Source organism: Thermobia domestica, chromosome 15 (assembly GCF_964235325.1).
Source record: "Thermobia domestica chromosome 15, izTheDome1.hap1.1, whole genome shotgun sequence".
Classification (NCBI taxonomy): Eukaryota; Metazoa; Arthropoda; class Insecta; order Zygentoma; family Lepismatidae; genus Thermobia; species Thermobia domestica.
The window spans coordinates 143,865,670-143,880,173 of record NC_137468.1 but is presented as its reverse complement, the minus strand read 5'-3'; the positions used below and the strand labels follow the sequence as shown (position 1 = coordinate 143,880,173).

Here is a 14,504-nt window from a genome sequence, read left to right as displayed (position 1 = left end):
CACCCTAAAATTTTTATGGTAGGCTTCCAAATGACCTATAATACGATGATAAACTATAGTATGGTTGGATCGGGCCCCCCTACATTTTTGGGCTGGCTACCGGCCTGCTTGGCGTTGGAGATCCGGGTTCGATTCCTGGCAGAAGCTCATGTGGTTCGGATTCCACGTTAATCAGTAGGTTCACGTGTCATATACTCTCGTCGCTGAAAGGAACGTTAAACTCAAAATCAATTCCATCTTTATTACAGGATTGTAAACCAAAGAAAAGGAGAGCGTGATTAATAAAACTCAATTTTGTTCTGGCAGTTATTTGTTTCGAAAGAATAACCACACTTCATTACAAGATTAAATACTTAAGAGCTTTTAGAAGAATGATTATTAAAATTGTTATTCTTCTTTCAAGGAAAATCTGTACTTATTCGTTATCCGCGCAAAAACTAAAATACAGGTTGTGGCAACAAGCTCTAACGATGAGGCTATCAGCATCCGCCTAGACTTCTAGTTATGACACAAAAGCCTTTTTGTTATGTTTTGTGAAACATGATCCAATTCTGTAACTAAGAAATAAGAGCTAACCACAATAACCTTTTTTTAATGTGAGGGGAAAATATAGCTTTCAAATTGATAAGTAGAAAATAGTACTCCTAAATACCAGCTTTGCTTTGAAATCGAGCCAGAAAATGTTAAAATATTTCTTGTAAGAAGAAAGATTTGTAAGAAACTATGTTGATTAGTTAATAAACATCTCGTAAGTTTAAACCTATTTGCGTAAATTTAGTAAATGAAACGATAAATATGGCTTTAATATATAGCACACTCTTATTGCTATGCTCTGCGTGTTGTTTCTTGAGTTCTTTTTAGTTTCTTTATTGTTTATTATTGTTTTTCTCTTTAATAAATGAAAGGCACATCAAAACGAACATGAAGTGCCTGAGTTAGTTTCTCCATGCCGTAAGCGTCGATGGACTACCGATGGGCGACTAGTGGCATCTCGCCAAAAATTTGAGATCCCGCAGCGACGATCCACGGTGGCCTCACTTCCATTTTCAAAATGATACCACCTACGGCAGAGACGCGATGAAACGCCAATGAACCACAAAATTACTCCCCCAAAATATGTTAAATTGTCTATATGAGTGATTTGTTTACATTAAGATTAGTCTTCAAAACACTAAAAAAAAGTACCCCAGGTGGGCGCAAATCACCAACCTTATGATAATCAGGCGCGTGTTCTTCCGGCTTCGCCACGCGGGCGAGGAAGAAAACCTCTCTTGTAGAGGAATAAATCCTTGAGGTCTTTTCAATTAAGCCAATCAGAGTGCTGCTTTAACCGTGTATATTCGACAATAACCGTTATGGAATCAGATAAAATGTGTTCGCCATCTAATTTTCTAACAAAATGACACATATCTATTTACTTTCTTTCATAGCTCTCCCATATTCACTTTCTAATCATCAGCGACAGTTCCCCATGCCGTAAACATCGCCAACACCTAGTGTCCACTTGTCACTAAATATAGATCGTCGATATAACGATGCGTCGAAGAATTGCCGCTAGTGTGCCACTGGCGGCAGGGTTTCGTCAAATCGAAACATATCTAGACTCGGGGTGTTGAAGTTACCACCACGTAGCACCGAGGACTTCATTTTGGTCCGCGTTCCTTTGATTCGTCGCCAAGAATCCCGAACTATCGCCAGTCATGTGCATGCGGTTATTATTATATATTATTTTTCCCTGACGAATCGTTCCTAAAGTGAGCTCCGGGGTCAAGAGTAATCCCTGCCTCTACACCATACAATGAAAAATGTTGAGATTAGGACATATAATTGTATGAATTTAGATGGCAACTGTCGCCGATCATTAGCAAATGAATATGAGAGAACTATGAAATAAAGTGAACAGACGCGCTTGCTATAAAATTACATGGTGAACGCATTTTAATTGATCCCAAACGGTTATCGTGGATTATTCACGAATAAAGGAGCACTCTGATTGGCGAAATTAAAAAGACCACAACGATTTATCCCTCTTCAAGTGAGGCTTTCTTCGTCGCCTTTGTGGCGAAGTCGGAAGAACCCCGCCTAGTAATCATAAGATTGGAGGTTTGCACCCTCCCCGGAGTACTTATTTAGTATCTTTTAGACTCACATTAATGTAAACAAATCACTCATATAGGCGATTTAACATATTTATGGGAGTAATTTCATGGTTCATTGGCGTTTCGTCGCGTCTCTGCCGTTGGTGGTATAATTTTCAAAACGGAAATGGTGAAACCGCGGATCGTCGCTGTATGGCTGCCAATTTTTGTATCGCTAGTTGCCCATCGCTGGTCCACCGACGCTTACGGCATGGAGTTGCCATCCAAATTCATACAATTACATGACCTCATCTCAAGATTGTTTTACTTCATGATGTAGAGGCCGGGGTTACTTTTAATCCCCAGAACTAGGAACAATTCGTCAGGAAAAAATAAAATATAATAATAACCCCATGCACATGACTAGCTATAGTTCATGTTAGTTCCTTTGGGATTCTCCTCGACGAATCAAATAGGCACGGACCAAAATTAAGTCCTTGTTGCTATGCGGTGGTAACTTCAACACTCCGACTCTAGATATCTGTTTTGACTCGACGAAACCCTACCGCCAATGGTACATTAGTGGCAATCCTTCGACGTACCGCTATATCGACGATCAACACTTACCGGGAAGTGTACCACTAGGTGTTGTCGACGTTTACGGCATGGGGTTAGTGAAAGTGAAATCTATATTTTGCGGGCACTATAAGGCATGAGTAAGAAAAAAAAGAAAATTCTATTATATCACACATCATTTTATTTTTTTATTTTTTAAAAGAAAATTCTGAATAAAGTTGTAAAATCAACAGCTTTATTGGGTGTTGCTTATTTTATAATGATGTATTACGTAAATATACATTCTATATCTAACAGTATTATTTAATTTTACGATAATTTACCCGATTTGTTACAGATTTAAGAAACAAGTAATTGTTTACAGGCAATAAACTGTTCGTTAGTTAATATAAGGTTGGTTTATTACAGATTTGAAACTTGATGCATAATAGGTCTATTTTTAATGTAAAAACCAGTGTTGTTAAAATGTGAGTACTAGGCATATGATCGAATATTAGGGTGAACACAGCGTGCGTGGGTTTCCTCGGGGTTCTCCCGTTTCCTCCCACTTTCTTCATTTCACCGTTTCATTCATTTCTCATCATCGCCGTCTCCTTTAGCCTAACCGGCATAAACGTAGGTCGTAAAACTCAAAAATTTCATTTCATTTTATTTCGAATATTAGGAGCAATATATTCCTTGAATATGTTTCATTGGAGTACTGTTTCTCATGAGATCAAAACCAGTGCAGGGTTTGATCAGAGGGAATATCGGTGACCGTTCGTACTCACTAGATGGTGTTGATATTACGATGTCCACCTAGAGTCGTGAGGACAATTCGGAAATAACTTAGAGAAAGATACCTCCGACTTAAAAAAGCCAACATTAACGCCAAGGGGAGCCGATGTACTGACCACAAATCATCCGAATGGCAAGATTACCACAAGCTGGCTTGTAGGTCCCTAAACACTGTTGCGACAGGAGTTCATTTTCATACTCTTTGAATATTCAAGTAATCTTAGGATATTTGAATGAAAATTCTTCGAATAATTACATTAGTAATTGGCCTAAACAAAAAAGTGAATTATTTCAACCTAATAATTGTTTGAGCTATGCATAGTACTTTTTAAAAATAAACAACTCTACTACAAATATTCAAATTTTAAGTGCGTATGCATCTGAAGACAAAAGAACAAATCTTATATATATTTCTTTCTCTGACAGAATTTTCCTTCAACCTAATACATGACACATTATGGTAATATCCATTGTTTCTGTGGCATCAATGTGTAGTAAATTAACATTTCATTCAGTGCTTCTTTCAGGAATACTTCTGGAGGGCTTTGCTTCAGCAGAGTTGGCCAACAACTACCACGAAACTAAAGTAAATTACATGTCATACTTGAGCAGAGCACGTCCTTTAAGCAAATAGTGTCCCAGTGCAGCGCCCTCAGTTTGATTTTACCCTCTCTCCAGGACAAAATGTTCTGCAAGAAAGTTTGATTTCATTTTACTGCAAAACAGATTATTGGCTCACGTGTTCCTCAATTTACACACAATCCTGTTCTTTTGCTAACAATAAGTAAGTAACATTAAAGTTTTACGGGTTTCAGCTGCGTTCAAATGAATTTCTCAAAGTTCCTATACCAAAAGTGAGGAGTAATTATATGAACACTTGCATCAAAATTTAATACACACAAACTGTCAGTGGCATTAAATTATAACACTATCATCTTAACACTATTTGGTATTATTGGAAAACGGAGAGTCCTAGCTGAATTAAATTACAACAAAATGATCAATTTTCTTCGCTGTTTTCTGAAGACGTAAAGAGAATGACGAGTTCTCAACGATAAAGCTATTTATATATTAAGCTGAACTGCTTACATCACCAGTATTTGTTAAATTCTTCAATTGTTTAAATGTTAATTTTCATTTGTTGTTAAATGTTAATTTTCAATGATAACTTGTTATGCTTCGATGAAAGTGTCATACTTTGTAATAAAACACTGAAGTACTTAACACTAGAAAGACCGGATGGGTCAAAATGACCCATCACCATATTTTAATATTCCACTGTAAACGTACTTGAAATAATAAGTGAATAATATTTTATGAATTTGTTAAGGCCAATAGCATGATGCGTAAGGATGTGGAAGGAAACGGAAGAATTCCGAAAAAATTCATGAACATAATATTGTTTATTATAAGGTTACTTAGCCAAAAAAAAAAGGAACTATGGACCAAATGTACTAGAGGAAATTAATTTAGTAACTGAATATTCCGACTTTTTAGTTTAGGATTTGTGTAGCAAAAGTAAAATAAAAACGTTATGATAACTGAATATTGCATTGCTAGTATCGTAAATACCCCTGTTTCCTAGGAAAAAACTGTTGCTTAATTTCTCTGGTATTTATTATGAAAAGGTTAGATGATACGAATATGTCCATACAAACGTAATAAGGACGTAACCTATTTGATATTTTGGACATACAGGGAGAAACACAGAAATTTTTTGTGGGGAGGTATACAAAGTAATTGTGTTAGAAAATGTTTGAGATTGGTGATTTTTAAGGCTTTGTCGACAGTTATATGTAGGTTACTTTTAAAAGTAAGGTGAAAATTGCAAAGAAAATTAGTTTGTTTATGAATGAAGGAAGGAAATATTACTTTTGTTGGAACTATATGTAAATTACATTATAGACATGATTTTAAAAGCTTAACTCCACGGAGTTTTTACTGGTGGGAAACAAATAAATAAATAATATCAGCTTCTTTAGAAGAGAACAAATAAAAAATAATTGCACATTATTTGTATTGAAGATCCAAGTTTTAAGAACTAATATTTAAATAATGAAATAACTTTGGCAGATGAAACTATAGGCGTTAACCGAATAACGATAAGAGTTATATTTGAGAAATAAGACTGATAATTTAACTGTGTATTGAATGTACAGTAACTATTTATTTTTGAGAATAGAACCGTGAATTGGTATTGATAGTTATATAACTGAATGCCTGAATTGTTGAGAGACATAAAAAATAAGGTCATAATTATTTTGATATATTTTTAACAGCACGCTTGCTTAAATATAACCTGTGAAATTTTATAGTATTATTTGATATTTATAATTGTTATTTTTGTTTTGTTGCAGGATGGCAGAGCACCGGGAAGTTTAAATTATCACATTAAATTACCAAGAGGAGGAGGATGAGATAATAGTTGTTGAAGATGAGGAGGAGGATCTGATTGAATTAGCTGCCGAAGAGGAGGAGGATGAGATAATAGTTGTTGAAGAGGAAGAGGAGGAGGATCTGATTGAATTAGCTGCCGAAGAGGAGGAGGATGAGATAATAGTTGTTGAAGAGGAAAGGAGGAGGAGGATCTGATTGAATTAGCTGCCGAAGAGAAGGATGAGGATGAGATAATAGTTGTTGAAGAGGAGGAGGAGGGGGAGGATCTGATTGAATTAGCTGCCGAAGAGGAGGAGGATGAGATAATAGTTGTTGAAGAGGAAGAGGAGGAGGATCTGATTGAATTAGCTGCCGAAGAGGAGGAGGATGAGATAATAGTTGTTGAAGACGAAGAGGATGCGGAGGGAATGATATATCAGAATGTACAACACGAAGTGCAACAAAATATGCAAATATGGATGGACCAACGATATTGTGATACTGTAGTTAATTTACGCAATTTTTTACATTCAAACTTTGAATTTAATATTTCAAACTTTGCAGTGGACTGCGCACTAGTAAAAGTGCTTGATGAAATAACAAGTAAGTATTTTTGAATATCAACATGCAAATATGGACGTAGTGCAAATAAAAAGAAAGAGAAAAAGTGTAAAAATGTAGAAAAAGAAAAATTGTAAATATGGAATAAAAATAAAAAGAAAAAAGAAAACTAGTATAGGTAGTACAATTTGGATGTTTTATTAAATATGCAGTTTCTTTCCTTTTAATTCCAATGTGTTTACTTTAGGTAATTTACACTGTCAAAAATGAAGTTTTAAGGCTGGTTGGTTGGAAAGCTTTATAGCAACCACATTTTTTATGGTTTTGTTTTTCAGTGTTCCTTTGGGTCCTAGAAAGATTGAACGAACAAATGCAGTGGAGTAAGGTATTGTATATTTACCGAATGACTTTAGAAATCTCTTTATATATTTATTTATTTATTTATTTATTTATTGTGAAAGAGACAGCGAAGAATATTAGTTTCACAGGAATTTAAGAATGTCTGCATGCTGAAATTACAGGAAAAAAGTCTATAGAAACCTTATAAGAAGAATAATGCTGAAAATACAATTTTATAAACAATTTCCTATTGCTGGTTAAAGATGCTTTTTAACCTTAAGAAAACGTTGACTAAATTAGAGAATGTATGAATAAAAGATAAATTTTAGGTAATGCGAGCTGGAATCCAACTAACCATTCCAGCTATTTAAATATTCATTATTATTATTGTTATTATTATTATTATTATTATTATTATTATTATTATTATTATTTAAGTATTCAGCCATTTGTCAGACCTGGAAAATAATTCTTTTACGCTTTATGATTTTGACTCATCTGTTTTTAAAATTATGCTTATCTTCTTCTTCCTATCCATTGCTTTCCTTCCACCTTTCCTTTTATACTAATATGAAGAAAAAAGACAATTTTTTCGTAAACTATATGCAATCAAAATAATATTAACAAAAAGAAAGATGAATAGAAACCACCTCTTCTCTGCTACCCGTTTTTTAAAATAATTTTGTTTGTCGTTATATACATTTTATTTTTCCCCTTGAAGAACACTCTTGAAGCTTTATAACTTGCGTATTGCTAAAGTTTTGAACATATAGACCATTGGCACAGATATAACACTTGACCAACTTCTTTCTAAGTGCAATATTTACTTCGGTAGTTAAAAATGATTATTTCTTTGGCTATAGGCTTTCTTTGATTTTCGTTCCATGAAAAATTTTGGGGATAGTAATAAAATATAAGGGTGTTAACCTTTAAATTTCTGTTAGATAAGCCATGATTTCCATGGGATTGTTTGCATAGGTTTTTATGTCCCACAGTTTTAGGGATTATTTGCATATTCCCTCGAATGTTTTAATTTGCTGTTCATGTATTTTAATGGATTCATTTCAAGAATATCTCATAAAAAGAAACTCAAATGATATTTTTTAGTCTTTGTTTTCTATACAAATTTTAAAATGATTGGACATTACCAAGTATATTATCCAAGGGTACTGTATTATTAGATAAACATATAATTTTAAACCAAAAACATGAACTGTAGAAGACTGCACTGAATATGATATGTAGTTAGAAAAGCAAACACATTCAAAAATTTTTCACTAGTAAAACTCACCACATAAACGAGAATTAGTGGGCAATATTAAAATAAATGTCGCACAAATAAAAATACAAACTAAAACCTGAATCCAGTTGGGTAAAAATAAAAGTCAATGAAAAGCTTTTGTAAACGCAATAATAATAATCCTCAGGTTTATATAAGCAAAATTAAAATTACAAATAACTGATTGCCAAAAGACATTGAGATTTTCCTGCCATGAATTTAAGAATGAAATACGGGAAGCAGAAATGGGTTGTATTTCCTGGAGTTTTATAGAAGGATTAGTGAGTTAACAGAGAAAGAGAGGTATACACACACACACACACACACACACACACATATATATATATATATATATATATATATATATATATATATATATATATATATATATATATATATATATATAAGGCTTGAGAGATGGTTTAAAATGACTGAATAAACGCTGTAAGGGGGACAAAGAGGTTGCCTAGCATTGCAAAGGAATATGAAAACCAAGAGAGAGGAAAAAAGGAAAAAGTTTGGTTTGGCTGCAGGTCACACTAGGACCGGAGAGAAGGGCGGGGGGCAAATTTGTGTTGCTACTTTGAAGGAAAGAGAGAGAGAGAGATGGGGAGAGAATGTATTTTTTGTATTGGTGTGTGTGACAATGCCCGCAAGGATGCATAACTGCATTGGTGTGTGTGTGAGAGAGAGAGGTGAGGAGATAAAGCTAGCGTCAATGGCTAGGCTTGTTACCCACGCTTTGAGCCGACTTGAATGGTCGCTGAATGGGGTGGGTTTTTATGACATTCCAATGGAAGAAGCAACAAAATAGGGTGAAGAAAAATTTTTTGGAGACAAAAACTCTACGAGTTTTCGTAAACTAAAAACGAATAGCAAATGATTAAGGTGAATTATTATTAACGAAAAGGAATAATTTGTTTGTTGAGAACAGTGGCGTATGCAGAATATGATTATGTGGGCGGCTTATTGAGAGTAAATTCAGATTGAAGAATATGTAAATGGTTTTAAGTGATTATCTTTTAGCTATTTAACATTACTTTAAAGATATTTGTACCATTTGAAAGGGAAAAATTAGGTTTTGAGTATGATATATGCCTATGTAATCCTACATTATACGGTTATGGCTACTACTGCAAAGCACATGGAGATTATACGAAATTAAAAACATTGTTACTTACCTAACACATATTGCCCTCTTGCATATTTAAGGCACGTACGGAAACTGTATACGAAAAAATAAAATATGGCGGGAAAAATAATTAAAAAAACTTGATTACCCAACACGGGAAGCGACAAAATATTTTTGTCGGTAAACGTACGAGGCATTGCCGTTTCTAGGAATAACACTATGTCCGTAACTTTTGAGGTTAAACGCACAAAATCTTGTATAGTACTGACATTGATTGCTATATATGTCGCGCTAATGGAAAAAAGTAAGATTTATCCGTATAATAATTTTTAAATGGGCGTAACTCCTATACTATTCATCATAGAACAAAATAGACTACAAAAATCGACTTGTCAGGTCAAAAACTACATAGAATGATACCTCTCATAACAAACTTGAACAATTTTTTTCGGGGTGTGTTACTAGCGGCTCGAAATGTTATGTGGCACTACATTTTTTGCTTTTTACGGCAAACTATTGGTCGTAGAAAGTAAAGAAAGATATTTTCTTGAAGCTTAGAACCTAAGGAATACTACTATATAAGTTAGAACAATGTAACTTTAAAATAAAAATATAATGGTCATAACTCCTAAACTATTCATGTTAGGACAAAATGGACTACAGAAATGGATTTGTCAGGTCAAAAACTATATAGAAAGATACCCTACATGATAAACTTGAACAATTTTTTTCGGGGTGTGTTAGTGGCGGCTCGAAATGTTATGTGGCACTACATTTTTTGCTTTTTACGGCAAACTATTGGTCGTAGAAAGTAAAGAAAGATATTTTCTTCAAGCTTACGACCTAATAAATACTACTATACAAGTTAGAACAACGTAACTTTAAAATAAAAATATAATGGTCATAACTCCTAAACTATTTATGTTAGGAGAAAATGGACTACAGAAATCGATTTATCAGACCAAAAGTTATATAGAAAGACACCTTACACGATAAACTTGAAAACTTTTTTCGGGGGTAACATGGGCGCCGCCAGAATTTTTTTATTTGGGGTGAGTCACAATGTACTTTTTGCTTTTTAAGGCAGACTATTGGTCGTAGAAAGTAAAGAAAGATATTTTCTTGAAGCTTAGGACCTAACAAATAGTAATATACATGTTAGAACATTGTAACTTTAAAATAAAAATTTAATTAATTTGCATAAACAATATGGCGTCAATTTTTTGAAACTTTGGAAATATGCTTATTAAAGGATATATTTCATATGAATAGGTAAAATGAATGATATTACTAAAATAAACACCATTTTCGCGTCTTTTTACCGCTACCGGTGTGCGCCGTGTGGTATTTGCGCCCGCAAAAAGGTTTTCCCGACGCCGGACGCGTAAAATATTGCCGTCCGGAAACTGCGCGGGGTATTGCCGGTTATAGAAACAAACAACACTCGGTAACTTCTTATGGTATATGTACACACACGCACAGTCTTATACACTCTAATGTTAATGTTGTGTGCACAGATGGCGTTGTTTAAAGAAACAAACATGGCGGTCACTATATTGGATTTTAATGGGTTTTGTTTGCATTAATGATATATAGTATATGTAATAAGGTTTATAATATTTGTATACGGCATGTAATATTATTCGGAATATATAACTTTAAAATATTTACAATTAAGGTACTGTACGTTTTTTAATATGGTATTCTTATTATAAACACTAATAACTGAAAATTCAAAGAACACGGATATTTCCGAACTTTACCGAAGTTTCCCGAACATTGCCGAACATGAACATAACAGTTTATCGACAATTCCTGTGTACGTATGGTAAATATAACATGTAACATTAAACATTAGTAAAGGTGTACGTGTACTTTGCAATAATTGTAATTTTATAACGAAATTAATTATAATATCAACAAAGAGTATAACACTACTAGTTGTATAGTGAGCGGCGCGGGTTGCTGCGTTCGACTTATACTTTTCAAAATGTAATGTCGTACCCAAATGCATTTAGTTTTGTAATCTCGTACCCAAATGCAATTAGTTTGTAGTCTCATACGCAGGTGTTTCAAAATTATTAAATAAGTAACATTAATATTACACAATGCCATGTAATTTACTCGAACAATTTGTAATTGTAGTATTAAAGTTTGTAACACTTCAAACTCGGAAGAGGAGCTACGGTGTGAACTTGTAAATAATTCGCTTCCAAAGAAGATCATAAAGAAAAACTACGTTTCGAAAATACTAAAATGTGATCGTATTTTAATTTTGGAAGAACTTCGTTCTTAAAATAAAGTGCAATTATATAAATATTGCTTTGCAAACTCGTTTATTTATTGGTTCGCTTCTTACACAAACTCGTTGTTAAAATTTATTTGTAAACTTACAAATAACTCCAAAAATAAAAAATTGTTGTAAACTTGTAAATAAACTGTCGCTTCCATAGAAATTTTAGTTGGATCGTTTGCCGAGCAAACTCCTTGTTAAAATTAATTCCAAAAATACTAAGAATTTTGTGGAACCTCTGCTTATTTTTCTCTTAGCAGAACACTCATAGACTATGATCGTTTTAATATTTATTTTTTGTTAACAAAACACGTATAAACTGTAATTCATCAAATAATATAAGGTTTTTTTAAAACAGAGGTTAAAGTATAATCATATTTAAAACTGTAACTATTTTTAAAATTAGCTATTCTGTTTTTCACAGTTAATGTTATATCGTTCCATTTTTAATATTTATTTTTATATTCTTTTTTATAAAAAGTTGTAAAAACACTTACACTTTTCATTATTAATTTTGTACTTGTTTGCATTTCTTATATTCTAATTTAAAGTATTTATATTTTTCAATATACTAAAATTGTATATGTATGTATGTGTCAACAATTAATGTTTGCAATTTTACACTTTTTATATTGCTTTTTCAGTATACTTTAGTATATCTTTTACTAATCATATATGTAGGTATGTGTATGTTTCAAATATACCTTTTCTCAATATCTATATTACTATATTATTTAGTTTAGCTTTTAAAGAAATTATTATGATTTACAGTATATTTTTTATTTTTAGTTTTTGTATAAGCGTTAAATCGTATGCGTTGCATACTCTTAATTTTTAATGCATCGCTTCCATTTTTATCGATTCGCAACCAAAGAAAGCTGTACTTATTTATTGGTTCGTTTGTTACACAAACTCGTTGCTAAAATTTGTTTGCAACTTTACAAATAACTCCAAAATATAAAAATTGCTGTGCAAACTCGTATATTTATTGGTTCCTTTGTTACACAAACTCGTTAAATTTCATTGCAAAACTACTAAAATATATAAACTTAAAAAAATTCTTTATAAAACTCTTAACAATTTGTAAATATAATATTAAAGGTCTTAATAAATTATTCATAACTTATTTTATGGTACGCTTCTTTTTTCATTGTTTCGCTTCATTAGAAGCTCGGTGTAAAAAATAACATGTTGAAACAATATTTGTGTGTACTAAAGAAAAGCTCGTTGTTAAATATCTAAACATATTTTAAAACTTTGTAAATTAAGTTTCCATATTACTAATTTTTATATACATATGTAGTTCTTGAATTTCTTTTCAGTATTTCTATTACTCAATTATATATGTATGTATGTATGTTAGTGTTTTCATTTAATGTTTTGTATTATAACTTTTTAAAGTAGCTATTTTGTTTGATCGTTTCATTAAAACCTTGTTGTTAATTATGTGTTTCACTTGATGTTTTCTGTTTTACACTTTTCATTGTTTTTGTTTGATCGCTTCATTGAAAGTTCGTTGTTAATTGTGTAAGTGTTTGCATTTGATGTTTTCTATTTTAGACTTTTCATTATTTTCGTTTGATCATTTCATCAAAAGATCGTTGTTAATTGTGCAAGTGTGGATTTAATGTTTTCTATTTTACACTTTTCATTATTTTCTTTTTTAAGTAATGTGTAATACTAAATGTGTATATATATGTGTACATGTTTTCTTTTATATTTTCTATATACTTTTCTCAGTATTTCTATTACTATGTAGTATGCGGTTTCAACTTTTTAACTTATTGCATTTTTAATATATTGTTACTAAGAAATCTTTTTTTCACTACAGTTATACTTTTAGGGAATTTCAAAATAAACTGTTAACGGAAGTATCAATAGCATTACCCAATACAGTTCATAGTGCAATTTCTCATAGAAACTTTTTCTAAACATTGTTTCTAATTTTTTCATTATTAGTTTGTATGTATTTAAATTATTTTTACGAATCGTTTGCTAAGCAAGCTCAGAACATTTACGTTGCAATCCTATAAAAAATAACTACTAAACAAAAATTCGCTGTTAAAATTTATCATCATATTAAAGTACAAATATAAGCTACAATTTAATTTTAAATTATCAAAATAAACTAAACATTAATTCTTTTGTAATTTTCTTTCAAAAGTTTTTTTCTATATATATATTTCAAACATAAATATTTTATTCTTTCTTATATATTTGTTCTTTACAAATGTTATTTCATTTTTATAGTTTACTTGATAAATTAAAATAATTATGTAATTCAATTTGATGCAAGGTTACAAAATAAAAACATGTAGGTACAACATTACAAACTAAATTCCAATGTCTTGAAAATTACAATTAAATACGTTTCCGTGCATTACAAACTATTTCTACCTGTATACAAATTAGAAACTATGTATTTTTTAAAAACAAATAAAAAATAACAAAAATACTTTTATAGAAATAATATTTTTTATTTTTCACATAATTTAAGACTGATTACATATAAATAAAATTGTTGCAAAGTATATAATATAAATAAATACGTAATGTTATATTCTATTTTAATTTTAAATTCAGGTATATGTAAACAATTTTATCATACTAAAAATTTTTTCTGTTTCAAATTATAATAAGAATTTAGAATACAAAATTTATTGTATTTACATTCTATAACTTTCACTTAGTTTAATTATTTCACTAACACATGAAACAAATTAAAAATTATAAATAAAATCTTTCTAAGAAAAGCTCTGTGATTAAATCAGCATAATTTTTGTTAAATAAAATATTATATAATGCATAAATAAAACTCCAATCATCTATTTCAATTTCGTGATATGATGAAAAGATTTCATACAGTTCATCAAAAGTATCCCCTCGTACCATAACACGCCATGCATTAAAGCACAACATTTCATAGTCCACAGTAATACATTAATGTTCGTCTATAATACGAGAATTTTCAAAACAACTGGCACGTAAAAGTTTATATTCTGGCTTCCATCTTGAAATACATTCCAACACGCACTGTTCAGTCACAAAAAAGAACTACAATTATACACACACGGTCTGTTTCCTGTAGGCATT

The 14,504-nt window shown here is 31.5% G+C and overlaps 1 protein-coding gene across 1 annotated transcript in view; it reads left to right on the top strand.

Moving 5' to 3' along the window:
* LOC145671282 (uncharacterized) overlaps nucleotides 1-5,889 on the top strand; it is a 38,331-nt gene extending 32,442 nt beyond the window's left edge. The window contains exon 3 of the mRNA XM_081740233.1: nucleotides 5,789-5,889. Coding sequence (XP_081596359.1) covers nucleotides 5,789-5,813 — 25 coding nt within the window. The 3' untranslated portion in view covers nucleotides 5,814-5,889. The remainder of the gene's footprint in view (nucleotides 1-5,788) is intronic.
* Nucleotides 5,890-14,504: the final 8,615 nt, after the last annotated feature.